Below are 16,092 nucleotides of genomic sequence, written 5' to 3' on the forward strand. Positions count from 1 at the left end.
TAATCAAATAAATGGATGCAATTGATCACATTTTTACTCACCAGGTGGGAAATAGCTCTTGATAGGCATGCCAAGTACCACTGTGAGAACAAGCATATGGTTTATATCGGAATAGCTCTCCAGCAAGGCGGTTTTGCACAGTTTTTGTCCGATATAATACAGGAATGATCCTGGAAAGGAGAGCAATACTTTGCTATTTTTCATACCAGGAAGGAAGCTGCCATTTCAAGTATTAGAATTCTCAGAAATGCCTGAAACTCTTTGGAGAAAAAAAAAACTGCAGAGGTGACACAATACAAACCATTTCTGTCTGCCCCTGTCCCGGTCTGTAGTCAGAAGTGAGACTAGGCTGGTATTTTCCCAAAATATTTAGTGAGACAGTGTCAGTACATGCCTGGTCACTGTGAGAGGAAGACTGTGGGAGCTTGACTCCAGTTAAAACCTTTTATTTTTGCACTCACTATTGTTTGCACACAACTTTCCAAATAAAATAGTTGCTGCACACACTTGGGGCAGAGAAATTCCAAACCTGTGCAGTTCCAAGACTGCATCTGTCTTTCATTCCGAGACAGACATGAAGCATGGTACCAGCACTTGCAGTCGTCTGACAGATATTGCTGTAACCAGTGTAACAAGTATAAGATGGATTGGAAAGACAATATACATTTTTTGAATTTGATGCCAGTTTTGAGTCACTTTACCTACTGGATAACAACTGTCCCTTTCAATTGTATTTTGGGGTTTTCTTTTGGCTTCTGTTTGGTACATTTCCTTTTTTTGTTTTTGGTACTGTTTGGTTGTTTTGGGTGATTTTGCATTTTGGGGATACTTTTGGATTGTTTAGAGTGATTAGTATGACCCATTTCTGTTTTCAGGAGTTCCTAGCTATCAAAGCTACATAGCTACCAATAGTTAACTAACTATTGTTGCATCATAGCTTCACAATCCCGGGACCATTTAAAGACAATTCAATCACACAACATAAACTTGTTACTTTTTAAAAAGGGCATTTGTGAATGAACAACATCAGTATGGGCAACTCAGATTAAACACACAGCAAACACAATAATGACAACCATGAGTTTCGTCATGCTAACTAAGCTACGCCCACATCCACACTGACTATTTGCACAGCAAGCAAATGAACCAGTGCCAGTGTATACTGCTCCTAATGGTGCCTTGCTTGCGTAAATACATTGTTGTGGTTGCCTGTAGCTCTTATATACTAAAGGTGTCCATTATTATGAGAGCTTGATGTCTTGTGTTATTTTCCTTGTTAGGAGGAAGTCCATCTTCTGGATGACAGAGGACAGCTATACGCTGTAAAAAAGATACACGTTTTAATCATCTCTAACAAATGACACATAGATTTCCTACCCAGAGATGGCACTACCCAAAGATAAGTCTGTGAAGTATTCAAATGGTACCAGAAATTCCCAATAATGCCACTCAAATATATTCGAAACCTGCAAATGAAGTTCAAAATGTTGAGAATATACAAAATCCCCAACCTGCTTGAGGCTGCCTGTGCCAACACAGATCTTTCCAATCCCCCACACTGGTACCAGTAGGATGGAGGAGAGAGCCATGGTCCATCCAAGGGCGTATGACCAATCTGGGTACACGTACCGGTGGTTAAACCTTAGAGGTTTGTAGTCCACTAGGTAGAAAATTAAGGAACCCTGGGACGAACAAGAGGTTAAGAGGTTAATGCTTTGTCAAATCTAAGATTCAAAAGTGTGCTGTGCATTTCAAGTCTTACCAGACACATAACTGGGGTTAGATAACGCCAGCACAGCTGGAAGAGAACACAAGGCCGCTGTCCAGTCATGTCCTCAGTGATGTCGCATACACGACCAGCACCTAACCATAACACAGAGAGATAATAACAGTTTCAAGGGGAGAATGTAGTGTCGCCCATGAAACATCTGTTCAAACTAAATGTTGGTGAATAGCTATATAGTAGTTAGTGTTGTATATAGTTGGTTAGACAATTGTTCATATACTGCAGTGAAAGCAAACAACTACTTTAAGGAAAAAAGAAACTCACCAAATATCCAGCCCATGACTAGAGACTCAAACAGAGCCATGAAGAAAATACAGATACCACTGCAGGCGTAGTATTCTATGAGCTGGAAAACATAGATTCCCCCCTGGAGAGAAGATATGAACACACAAGCATGTTCATGTGTACCGACTATTTAGATCATCACATCTCCTGCATTTTACTGTCTGTCTATTTTCTGTTTTGTTTGTGATAAAATATCACACACTCTTTTCAGATCATGTTTTAAAATATTACCTGTGTGACGAGAGTCAGATTTATAAGGAAACACGAGACACTAAAGAGGAGGACAAAGAGTTCCCGACGTCCTCTTCTACGCAGTATTGTAGGGAGCAAGTCAATGGCAGAGGTTACGAATGTCTGAAAACTTACGAACTAAAGGAAAACCGAGAGAGAGACAGTGAGTTACAGGGTCAAGTTTGAACAAACAATGTCTTCAAAGTCCAATGTAGGAGATAGTGGATAGTGGGTTCAGTATGTTGGTATAAGTTTGACTGAAGAATTTTGTGAATGGGACACAGGGAGAAGAGGGAGGAAACAAAGTTCTCTTCTGAAGTCTGAACAGATGCATTGATACTTTAGAGACTGAATGCAACAGCAGGTTTCTCATCATTGTGCACTGTATTGGTTCTTAAAAAGACAGTCATTGTTTGTCTGTGGAGTAGGTAGTACTTTCAATCATCACAATCCAGAAACCAAGCAAAAATCTTTGAGTCAAAGGACATTGAAATAGAAATTGTGTGACATTATGACCTGTGAGTCCACACCCAGTAGGAGAAGCATGATGAAGAAACAGACTGTCCAGAGTTGAGGAAGGGGCATCATGGCTGCGGCTTGAGGATACACGATGAATGCCAGACCAGGACCTGTACAGCAATAAGGAACTATTGAATGCAAAACTGTTGTTTAAAGTTCAATATATGCAGTTCAGAAAAGACAACAAAAAATTCAAAACTTGGCAATGGCAAGGGGGAAGGGAAGTCTGGGCCTCCCTGCTTAGGTTGCTGCCCCCGCGACCCGACACCCGGACAAGCGGCAGATGACGACGACGGCAATGGCAAGTGTTATCCTGAATCCCAAATCTTGACACTCCAAAGGTAAATGGACCAAGTTTTAAAACAGGGAACACAATCTAAACAAAAAGGTTTGCTTGTTATCACAAATACTTTTAACATGAGCATACAGGGGGGTATTCCAGGTAGCGGGTTTAACAAACTCTGAGCCTAACCCTGAACTCTGAGTTGAGTTACTCTAAAATGGGAAACTCAAATACAATGCTGAAATACAATGCGGGAGAAGCTGAAAGCTGAACTGTTAAACTGTAGAAGTAGTAGAAGAAGTAGAATATTCGTTTTGGTAGCTGAAATTATAGTTGGGATAGTAATAGCAGTAGCAGATACAGTAGTATCAGTGGCGTAGTAGAATAAAACAGTTCCATTAGCAATAGTAGTAAAAGAGATATTAGCAGCATCTGCATTAGTAGTTTTAGTAGTGGCATAAGATATAGCAGCAGGTGCAGTAGTTGTAGCAGCACTAGTAGTGGTAATAGTTGTGTAGTAGTGCTCTTAGACTTTTAATGAGACGAGTTGACTGAATAGCTCTGTCTTGTGACTCCACTAATCAACTAATACCAATCACCTGTGTGAGAGGCTGAGTGGTGCGTGTCTGTGTGGCTGCCACTGTGATGGTGCAACTATGATTGTTAACGCGCTGAGGGCAGAGAGAATAACAGAAATGTACCTAGAATACACACCTCAAACAAGTTAACCTAGACGCAAAACTATACGTCCAATCCCCCCAAAAAATAATACGACTCTACCGGCAGTTTCAAAAACGTATACCTTCTGCTTTCTCTGAGAAATTTGTCACCAGATTTGCATTGGTCTCTGGGGCGAGAGTTGGACTTTGTCTCGCTTTTGTGTAAGTGTGTAAGTCTGTTGGATTCCACAGACAAATGTCTACGACCAGCACAATGCACAGCACAGTGTCACACTATCTATTGATCCAAAAACGAAGCATGAAGAGTGAAAATTGTGGCAATGCTGGAAAACTAGAAATATTTTTGAAGAAGATTTCGAAGCTCCCCTCCACTCTAAGCGTTTAAGTCAGCACTCTAGGCTCTCACATACACACCCATGTAAATCTCAGAAACGGTTTGAAAAACTCATGAAACATAATCAGTGATATTGAAAAAAGTTGAATAGATATCAAAAATCAGATTTTTAAAAAATAGTTTAGGGTTTTGTCAACATTTTTAAGTTTAAATGGTGGCTGTAGCTGAAATATTGAGGAAGAAGAAGGATTTGAAAGGTGAAGAAGTTTAAGAGGATTAAGAGGATTTGAAGAAAACTCCATTGGAAAACCATGTTAAAAAATATTATGAATATTGATTTATATTAATTCAAGCATAAGAGGTAGAAAGCTGAAAAGTTATAGCAGTCATAGTCAAATTTTTTGATAGCTGAACGGTTTTAATAGCTGAAGATTTGAAGGAGCTGAAAGGTGTCACGGAAGAAATAGAAGAATATGAAGAAGTTGAATAAAGATTCAAAGAACAATACTTGGAATGCTGAAGCAGCATTCAAAAAATTACAGATTGTGACGGGAAACGGTAACGTTAACCTAGGTATTCATCAGGGAATTAAAGCACATCAAATCGCAGTCTTAAAATTCTCTCCCGGCGTATAACTAAGCAAATTCAATTGTGTTCAAGATCGGTCGGCTGAACCAGGAAAGGATATCCCATGTCTGCCAACGCTGTCAGGCTCAGAAAGTGGGAGGGGATAGGTAAAAACGCAGAGTTTGGCATGGAAAACCTGCTAGCGAGCAGGTTAGTTTCACAGAGTAAGTTACCATGACCACTTACCAAAAGGTTTCGTTACCTCTCTTTCTGGAACGTGAAACTCGGAGTATGCCTCTTTTCAGGGTTAAACAACTCAAAGTTTTAACTAAATCCGCTACCTGGAATACCCCCAGGACATTCAGAATCTTTTTTGGAAGCCATTCCCGCATTGTCTTTGTTGCGCCCTGTGTGTTTTCATGCTGAAAGTGGAAACATCTATGATCTTGTGCGCTTCATCCTCCTTCAGTTCTGACTACTCCCCCAGTCACTGCCATGGAAAATAATCCCATGGCATGATGTTGCCACAAACCCATTTCACCACTGAGATGGTATTAGGCAGGTGAGGCGTGCTGTCTAGTTCTCGCCAGGTGCTTGGCATTCTGGCATTCATCGAAGTGCCATTTGGCAAACTCTTAACCTGCTGTCTATAAGAGTGCTTTCCGTCTGGCAACTCTCACACAAAGCCCTGATTGATGGGTGTGGTCCCACCTCTGCAGATGAACTCTAATGCCAAGAACCTTCTTGTCTGGTTGTCCTAGTTTAGTCTGACAACTTTAGGAAGATTTTGGTGGTCTCAAACGTTTCCCATAATGTTCCACTGATCTTATGGATTCTGCAACACTACCACGGTAATTGTACTTGATCGATAATAGGCCATGGCATGCAAGCTCATTGGCACAGGCCAACAAAGAATCTAGAACCAGACTGCTGCTGGGAAGTAGATACTGCCATAGCTGAAGTAGAGTGCTCAGCTGGGTCCAGCACTCCCTCATACTCCTCCTTGCTGGAGTCAATTGAGCCATGAAGAGAGATGTCGTTGGTATCATAGGCAGTGTGAGCACAGCCACCCCCAAAAAGAGTCTCCATCTCCAGGGGCTCGGCCTCCAAATGTTCTGAACACACTGAATGTTTGTTGAAGTTCATAGCCTAGCCCAGTGCTAGAGCTGAGTCTCAACTTGACCAGCGATCATAAAATAATATTTTATATTGGCCCGTATCAGGCCACCATCATGGCCCGTATCAGATTCAAGACCCTGGTACTGACCTTCCGAGCAGTGAACGGGACTGCACCCGTCTACATCAAGTCTCTCCTGCAGCCTTACACCCCCACCCGTCACCTACGGTCTTCTTCAGACAACCGCCTGGTGGTCCCACCGCTCAAGACCGCCCGGTCCCAACACAAGCTCTTCTCCTGTCTGGCCCCCCAGTGGTGGAATCAACTCCCCACCTCCATCAGAGACACTGACTGTCTCTCCACCTTCAAGAAAAGGCTCAAGACGCACTTGTTCCGGGAGTACAACGGTACTTATGAATGGTTCTCTTGACCCGATGTTAGTTTCCTCAAGGATCACAATGACTCTTGCTTAGAGACTTGTTGCTCTTGTGGTTAGTGGTAACTGATTAAAAAAAATTGTACTCGCTGTGATATATTGTTTTTATTATTGTTGCTTGTTTTGTTTTTTTCACAGGTACACTTGCACTTATAGCGGTTCATGTTGTTTAATTGTAACTTGTTTAACTACATGCTCTTATGGTTCTTCCCTTTGGCACTTACTTTGGTTGTTCACAATGTGTGCTTCATGTTTTGGCTACTCACAATGTTTTTGTGGCTATCTTGTTGTTATGATCAGTGACCTATGCACTTTGTAAAGCTCTCTCTTGGAAGTCGCTTTGGATAAAAGCGTCTGCTAAATGAATAAATGTAAATGTATATTATAATATGGGAGGAATGGAATAATTATTGTTACTGCTGGTCAAGAAGAGTCGGTGCCTGGCCATGCTGATATGTCGTAAGTATATTTACTTAGCTTGCTAGCTAGATAGCTATTCAAATTACATGCTGGGTAACCTGAACGTTAGTCAGCATTGACACGGGCAAATAGCTAAAACACTGGCTAAGAAGGGCTTGCTTAAAGTTTAGCCACATCCATCATTGATGAAACAGGAAACATCACAACTCTGTGTGAATTGTAATTTTCTTTTTTGTTCTTTTTTTTTTTTACACCACTAACAAAATACTGCGATTCTGTGAATCTTAACACCTAAAAAAGTTATTTTACAGAAGTTCTGAACAAATTATTGATGCTTTCATGATAACCAAAAATCACATCACTTATTACAGAACTACAGTCATCAATCATGATTTATTGCAATACCTGATTCTGCCACCGTTTCTATTGGACCACCCTGTTTTTGGCCATGAATCCTAGGACAGAAAATACTGCAAATCCAGCGACAAAACTGGTCCCACTGTTCAGCAAACTCAGCCACAGACAGTCTCTAAACACAAGAGACAAATTCCAGAATAAGTACAATAAATGCTTGTAGTTTGCAATATATGACCATTCCTGAAAGTTTGTCAGTTCCAGTTCAATCACGTAACTCAACTCACTTGTAACAGTTGTTCTTATTTTTGTTAAAACTTCCCAGAGTAAGTAGGTTGCCTGTTCCAAAACTGTATGAGAAGAGGATTTGACTTCCAGCCTCCACCCACACCTAGACATATTTTAAATAATCAAACCAAAGTTAGTTACAGCGGTCATGGTTTCAAAAAGGTAACATTTCAGTTGCTCAATTTGAAACAGGAAAGTTAATGTTAACTTCTGACTGACTGGTTACCTGAGGGTCTGCCAGACCATCCAGATCAGGATAGAGGTAATAGTAAACTCCATCCCAAGCTCCAGGTAAAGTCAAGCCTCTCACCAACAACAGCAAGAGCATCACATATGGGAACGTTGCAGTAAAATACACCACCTAAATAAAAATGAATGATTGGTACAGGTGTCACATAAATAGCGTCAGAAAGTATTATTATTTATACCATGATTCAATGCTTATCGTGGACCTTGTGTTATTTGTATGCATTTAAATAAATGAAGTTTCCCACCTTGCCAGTGGACTTGACTCCTTTCCAAATGCTGAAGTAGCAGGCAGCCCAGCAGATGATGAGACAAAGCACCAGCTCCCATCTCACACTGCCCACCTCCTCTATGGACCCTGACATTGCCAACACCCGGCGCCTGGGGGTGAACAATTAATAACAGGGAAGAAATAATAAGAGTACATTTGGGAATGAAGATGTAATTAAAAGCTGCTCAGTATTCTCAATAGGTTCCTGATGTGTACTCACTCCCAGAACTCAGTAGCAGCTGATGTGGTGTTTACTGTGGACGTCCAGTTGATCGTCTGATTGGCTGCAGTGAGGTCCACACACTTATCTAATTGAAGGTTTAAGTGGACATTTTAAATGGATTGTTTATAAGCATATCATTTAAACAAGTGCTGGTGCATCACTAGTTCTCAAAGTAGAATAATCCACTACCTGTGTTCCAGGTGTTTCCACAGCTGGCCCAGGGTAGCTGGGATCTGAAGGAGAACACCAGGTAGAACAAAGACCAGGCCAGGATAATTTTATAAGTATTAAACAACTAGCTGAGTGGAGAGAGAGTTAACATACACCTCAACAAGTAAAATGACCAGTCAAGGCAGTGGTTGTAGCAAGGTCTCTCTGCATGAGGCTGAGAAGAAGATTTCTAGGGAATAGGGAAAAACAAAGATAATATCAGCCAACAGATATTCTTTATTCAATCAGTTGAATCATAAGTTATCATAAGCCCATGACTATCAGCAGTAAGCTACAAAATATGAGAAGTTACAACAGGAACACATTAATGAATAATACAATTGAATTAACAAGGCAATGGCTAATCTACTGATTGTGAAGCACACACAAACATATTACATTTATTCCCACAATCTCTATTACACAACAACACTTTTATTCTTCTCAATTATTTCTCAAAGAACATTAGGATCTCAGAAAGTATGGGATCATATCTGCAGGGTAACAAACACACTCACCTCCCACACACTTATAACAGAGGTAGAGGAACCTCGACACGTTCCGCAGTTCCAGTACACTGTCAACCTTTTAGAACTTCACGGATCCTTCTTTTCTACCCTGTTCCTCTCTTCATCGTGTCTTTTCTTCCTTGTCATCTCAACATCTTGCTCTGACAATGAATTATATTGTCTGATTCACAACTCTCTTCAATAAAAGATATGAGGGGTACATTTGACTGACTTTATAATAATCATTTGTTATGTTAAATTACAAAAAGAACAGTTTTTGTTCACATTTGAATGACAACACACACGGGTAGATGGGTCAACACCATTTGCATAGGATGAGGATTTGGCAGGATTTGCAGGGTTTGACAGCATCCATCTGTATTTGTAAAACTTTTTGGAGATTTTTTTACCCACCTCCACCAACAACGACATGCTCAACACCCTAATACTTTCATACTCAAAGACATTCTCTTATGGTGCTGTGTCTGTTGTTATGGAAATGCTTCTACTTTCAATAGCGAGCCCATAGTTCTTATATCCTAAAGGCTTCTGTGTCCATTATTATGAGAGCTTGATGTCTTGTGTTATTTTCCTTGTTAGGAGGAAGTCCATCTTCTGGATGACAGAGGACAGCTATACGCTGTAAAAAAGATACACGTTTTAATCATCTCTAAAAAACGCTGACACATAGATTTCCTACCTAGATGGCACTACCCAAAGATAAGTCTGTGAAATATTCAAATGGTACCAGACATTCCCAATAATGCCACTCAAACATATTCGAAACCTGCAAATGAAGTTCAAAATGTTGATAACGTGCGAATACAGAAAATCCCCAACCTGCTTGAGGCTGCCTGTGCCAACACAGATCTTTCCAATCCCCCACACTGGTACCAGTAGGATGGAGGAGAGAGCCATGGTCCATCCAAGGGCGTATGCCCAATCTGGGTACACGTACCAGTGGTTAAACTTTAGAGGTTTGTAGTCCACTAGGTAGAAAATTAAGGAACCCTGGGACGAACAAGAGGTTAAGAGGTTAATGCTTTGTCAAATCTAAGATTCAAAAGTGTGCTGTGCATTTCAAGTCTTACCAGACACATAACTGGGGTTAGATAACGCCAGCACAGCTGGAAGAGAACACAAGGCCGCTGTCCAGTCATGTCCAGTGATGTCACATACACGACCAGCACCTAACCGTAACACGGAGAGATCCTAACAGTTTCAATGGGAGAATGTAGTGTCGCCCATGAAACATCTTGAATGTTGAAACTAAATGTTGAAACATCTTGAATGTTGAAACTAAATGTTGGTGAATTAAAGATTCATTTCTGAGACACTGAGCTGTTTTTCCGATTGTGTTTCTGATATTTTGCAATCCCAAAGTAGGAAGTGCATAAGTAGCTTGATTTGATTGTGTTTCTTGGTTTATTTTAGGAGTTATGCAATTACTTAGACAAGGAGTGGCAACTTTAGGACATACATGCATTGGAAAAAAGAAACTCACCAAATATCCAGCCCATGACTAGAGACTCAAACAGAGCCATGAAAAAAATACAGATACCACTGTAGGCGTAGTAGTCTATGAGTTGGAAAACATAGACCCCTCCCTGGAGAGAAGATATGAACACACAAGCATGTTTATATTATCCTGATATTTAAATCATCACAATGCTGAATTGTACCGTCAGTCTGTTGCCTGTTTTGTTTATGATAAAACATCCCCTCACCTTTCAGATCATATTTTAATATATTACCTGTGTGACGAGAGTCAGATTTACAAGGAAACACGAGACACTAAAGAGGAGGACAAAGAGTTCCCAACGTCCTCTTCTACGCAGTATTGTAGGGAGCAAGTCAATGGCAGAGGTTACGAATGCCTCATAACCTACAAACTGAAGACAGAAAGAGACAGTGAGATACAGAGTGATTTCATAGGGGGTATCATGTTTGAAAAGACAATGTCAAAGTCCGAAGATGAAGAGCACACTTGACACATATTAATAAAACTTCAAAAGATATGTGACATTATCACCTGTGAGTCCACACCCAGTAGGGGAAGCATGATGAATAAACAGCTTGACCAGAGTTGAGGAAGGGGCATCATGGCTGCGGCTTGAGGATACACGATGAATGTCAGACCAGGACCTGTTCAACACGATAATCAGGGACATTTAAGAAAAATAATAATAAGTTGTAAAAGCACCAAATTAAATTCTTAATTTTACTTTGCAATAATAAGGTTCCTGAGCATTATATACACTCCCAAGGTGTGTGCAATACAGACGAGCCATGTGACTACACCTGTAGCAGTGGTACCGTTGACTATGGGGCTGCTGTGTAGTCATACTTACTTGCCATAAATACTGTGAAATACTGTGATCAGTAAATAGTCCGTTAACATGCTACGTAGCAATGGCTTAGTACTGTTGTACTGCCGTTTGTTGGTTAGGGGTGCCATGGCTGTGGCAACATTTTGACAGTAACACAAACTCCTTGGCATCGTCTGTAGTATGTCGTTCTTGTTCAAGTATGTGTACGGCAATAATGTGATTTGGAATACAACTTATTCCACAAATTGGTTCAGGATCTGTCATGTTAGTAGAAGCGCAATCCTACATGATTCTAAAGTTATTGCAATACCTGACTCTGCCACCGTTTCTATTGGAACACCCTGTTTCTTGGCCATGAATCCTAGGACAGAAAATACTGCAAATCCAGCGACAAAACTGGTCCCACTGTTCAGCAAACTCAGCCACAGACAGTCTCTAAACACAAGAGACAAATTCCAGAATATAAAAAATAAATTGCTAGAAGTTTGTGGTTCATATTTATTCACGAACAGCATGTACTTATGTAACTTACTTGTAACAATTGTTCTTGAATTTGTTAAAACTTCCAAGAATAAGTTGGTTGCCTACTCCAATACTGTATGAAAAAAGGACTTTCCAGCCTCCATCCACACCTGCAGCAACCACAAATAACAAAAGTCCATTGCCAACAGTGTGATAATCAAATGAGATCTCAGCTTGAAATGAAAATGAATGAAAAACAGGTTACCTGAGGGTCTGCAAGACCATCCAGATCAGGATAGAGGTAATAGTAAACTCCCTCCCAAGCTCCAGGTAAAGTCAAGCCTCTCACCAATAACAGTAAGAGCATCACGTAGGGGAACGTGGCTGTGAAATACACAACCTAAATGAAAAGAGAATACATTGGAACAAGTATGACATAAAAATGTTCGGAAATACCGTATGTGTATTGCGGAACCAGCTTCCAGTTTTCACCCAGTCAAGCCCAGTTAGGAACAGGTCAGTTTAAGAACCAGATTCCGAAAGGAGCTGGTCCTCAACACCAAGGACTGAGGCTCCCTCTCCTGCAGGACTGGCCTGTCAGATCTTGGACTCCACCAGACATTGCACTGGTCCTACCACTTCCTTGTCACCTAGGCCTGAAATCTACCCCAGAGGCAAAACCTAGTATGGGGGGGGGGGGGGGGGTAAGGATTCATATAAACTAGAGAGGGTACAATGTCTGGGGAAATGAGGTGTGCTTGCAGTTGGGGCATCTGTTGGTCCATTTCCACACTCGACCTCACCTCACCAGGTGGACCAGATTCACAGAGAACTGTTGAATCCACTGGAGAAGGTAACACAACTGTGAGCCTTCCATCAACCCATTAGCAAGAACTAGGGAAGTGTTCTAGGGGCTGGCCACAGACGCTTCATTCCCAACATCTCCTTCATCTCCTACCTTCTCCAGTTAGACGTTTGCCAAGGGGACCAGTCAGGAGCTAAGATAAGTACTATCTACTGGCCCACCACTTCACCCTGGTCAACAACCACTACCGCCCTTTTGTGGATGGTTAGGGCCCAGGAAAGCAATATCCACATCACCTGGTGGTTCCTAGCCCTCAGGGACTGCAACCTCCATTGAGGTCCACCACCAGTCAGTCAGGGTACCAGCACAGCAGCTTAGACGGACTCTTCTGGATGGATGTCTTATGGGCTAGATCCTCCAAACCAGCAAGAGGCGGAGCAAGGAGCCTCAATCAAGTACGGTTAGATGAAACTTATGAGCTGGTACTGCCATTCCCCCATACCCGAGGCCTAAAAAAAAAAACTGTGGCATGGACCAAAGGAAAATGGTAAAAACCAGTGTACACTAATCTTCTTGTGTACTTCTGAGTGCAGAAAGCAAAGGTTTTGAGGACACAAACCCAGCAATCCTGATGACTGGGCTAGCGTTTACTGAATAAATCCTAAGCAGCACCCCATTGACTCACACTTTTGTAGTGTGTCAATGTTTTTATCTTTGATGAAGGATGGTGCCATGTTTGCTATATATAAATAAATGTAACACCTTGCCAGTGGACTTGACTCCTTTCCAAATGCTGAAGTAGCTGGCAGCCCAGCAGATGATGAGACAAAGCACCAGCTCCCATCTCACACTGCCCACCTCCTCTATGGACCCTGACATTGCCAACACCCGGCGCCTGGGGGTGAACAATTAATAACAGGGAAGAAATAATAAGAGTACATTTGGGAATGAAGATGTAATAAAAAGCTGCTCAGTATTCTCAATAGGTTCCTGATGTGTACTCACTCCCAGAACTCAGTAGCAGCTGATGTGGTGTTTACTGTGGACGTCCAGTTGATCGTCTGATTGGCTGCAGTGAGGTCCACACACTTATCTAATTTATGGTAACAAACATTTTGCATGAATTATATATTTATTGTTATAAATGAACATACACGTGGGAATGCACAGCATTTCACATCAGTCCTCAAACTAGAATAATCCACGACCTGTGTTCCAGGTGTTTCCACAGCTGGCCCAGGGTAGCTGGGATCTGAAGGAGAACACCAGGTAGAACAGAGACCAGGTCAGGACTATCATATAAGCACAACTATATATGTTGATTAGTAGTTCAGCATAGCCAATCCCTAAAAAAAAGAAGCAGATGTAAATAACATTGAAGTCGAGATTTTGTCAGCTTCTCTCAACAAAAACTATTTAAAAAAACTAACATATGGGTTTAACTTAGGTTAAACCCATATGGTTAAAACTGACACACAGCTAAACTCCATCAATCATTGTCGTGATTCTGGTCAATCTTTTGCAAGAAGTTTATTTTTAATGAGTCAGGATTTATTGTTGCTATATTCTACCTCACCTTGTGCCAGTGGGAAGAGTTTTCTCCAACAGGTGACTAGGCCTTCCTGGGTGTACTGACCAATCCATGCTTCCAACAGGAACATAGGTACCCCCAAAACGGCAATAGATATCACGTAGGGCACTAAAAAAGCACCTGTATCATTTCAAATGTATCAAAAACATAAAGAAATAACAGACGTGTCACTACATTTCAGGTGCTAAATGTCTGTCAGTCTTAGGCTTTCAGAAAGTATAGTAAAGAATATTATCATATTGCAAAGAGATTGTCCATACTTACCACCCCCATACTTATAACAGAGATATGGGAACCTCCAGAAATTCCCCAGGCCAACTATAGTTCCAGCAGTAGCTAAAATATACTCTGTTTTAGAGCCCCACTGATCCCTCTCTTCTACTATGCTGTCTTCAGCCTGTCCCTCCTCCTCTCTCATGTCTTCTTCAAATCCTCTGAGTTCCATTGTCTGGCTGCTTTGACTCTTTTCCACAAACTGACTGAGAAAGATGTTTTATGTGAGGGGAAACATCATTTATGCAAACTTCACATTTTTACTTTGAATGTCATTTGACTATATAACAAACGGTTTTGTTCACAAATGATATTTAAACAATAACTTCTGTTGAATTTAATTAACAGTAATCAACAACGAGTTTCATTTTCTACAAACACTTTTTTAACTTCACAACACAAACAAAAACATACATATCATAACGTATAAATCCTCAGGAAGTCTATATTATGTTCATAGGCATTCCTGTTTGAAAACCTCTTGGTAATCATTTACATTAAGTTTCCCTTTGGCCCTTATAACCATGTAAAGCACACAATTCATTACACATGGAGAATTAAGTAGACACAGAACACAATTTGAATGGGCAAATGGGGTTTTTTCTTAAAAACATATAACCTGTTCCCTTACTCTCTTCTTCACACACAACTTGACTTTTGTGTTTTTCAACAACAAACTTGCCCTGACTCCAAGGCAATACGTTCTTGTAATTTTTATTGAAAAAGTTACATTATTTATTATTAAAATTAATGCATGAAGAGGGTTTGGTATATACAACAATAATGATAAGTTTTCACCACCAGTGATTTTGACTGGAGAAGTTCCATCAGTATTCTAGATAAGGGCAGAAGCATGCAGGGAATTGTGGAAAACATGGTGGCACAAACCCTACAAGGGGAACGGTAAGTGAGCATTGAACGGTTGACAAATGTCACATATTCAAGGCAACCAATCCGGTTTGAGGAGCATGTTTGTTTGATTCTTTCTTCTGTTCCTCATGCATACGTAGTTCCACCCAGTCAATATACTATTTTTGTGAGCAACAAAATCAACAATATATGACATTACGGAGGCAGTGTCATGGTTTGAGCTGCAAGGTCTCTCAGTATTTGTAGAGGATCGTTAGCTTCTCAGGACACAGGGCACGTTGTGGCACACTATCTGACACGTAAAGAACAACCAAATGTTTTTTAATATTACATCTTTCTAACACAATTTAGTATACATTAGAGAGTTAAAGGTACAATTGATAAGAAAGGTTTTATCCCCTATAAACATGTTGTGTAAGCTAATAAGGCCCTTCAGTTGTTTAGCAACACAGACAGCTCAGTGCCAATGGAATGTCAATTTAAAATGTCGCTATTTTCCAGCCAATTATGTTCCGGCAATCCTGTTCCAGCCAATCATCTTCATTGAGGCGAGCCTTCCTCCTTGGCGTATTTTTTTAAACCACTGTCAACCAAACTTGAGCTGGAGGAAAGCACAGAAGTTCACACAAAAAATAGTTAGCTTTTCAGTGGCATAGTGATGTTTATGAGAGGTGGTCATCGCATGTGTGAGTCAGAGGATCCAGGTTTGAGCCTTGGTATTGGCACAAAAGGGAGGAAGCGATACTGATAAGTGACGCGTAGGCACTTGATACATGCGCAGCAATGTAGGGAACAAGTCAGCGGCAGCTAGAGGTTGTGACTGGTGGTGATTGGCTGGGCTCAATCAGAGGGTCTGTGAGTGTGAGCTCAATCTTCCTCAGCTACAAAAATGATTGAATTTCAAGAAACTGTCAATATTCATCCCGTTCGTTTAGGCTGTCTCTGTCTGCCTTTCTCTACAGCAAACAGCTGCTACAGTAATAATATTATTTACAAAACCGC

General features: G+C 40.9%; 1 protein-coding gene across 1 annotated transcript; it reads right to left on the bottom strand.

The window, feature by feature from the left end:
* Positions 1-1,218: 1,218 nt before the first annotated feature.
* LOC134025234 (sodium- and chloride-dependent GABA transporter 2-like) lies at positions 1,219-14,392 on the bottom strand. The gene is given in 28 exon segments (XM_062468130.1): positions 1,219-1,320; positions 1,512-1,682; positions 1,763-1,863; positions 2,051-2,153; positions 2,303-2,440; positions 2,819-2,931; positions 7,064-7,105; positions 7,108-7,187; positions 7,300-7,403; positions 7,527-7,661; positions 7,795-7,927; positions 8,038-8,125; positions 8,230-8,335; positions 9,600-9,770; positions 9,851-9,923; positions 9,925-9,949; positions 10,264-10,366; positions 10,514-10,651; positions 10,792-10,904; positions 11,400-11,524; positions 11,622-11,703; positions 11,706-11,721; positions 11,817-11,951; positions 13,119-13,251; positions 13,362-13,449; positions 13,565-13,702; positions 13,933-14,067; positions 14,212-14,392. Coding segments are annotated over 28 exon segments (3,072 nt in total).
* Positions 14,393-16,092: the final 1,700 nt, after the last annotated feature.

The sequence above is a fragment of the Osmerus eperlanus genome, chromosome 8, assembly GCF_963692335.1.
Source record: "Osmerus eperlanus chromosome 8, fOsmEpe2.1, whole genome shotgun sequence".
Classification (NCBI taxonomy): domain Eukaryota; kingdom Metazoa; phylum Chordata; class Actinopteri; order Osmeriformes; family Osmeridae; genus Osmerus; species Osmerus eperlanus.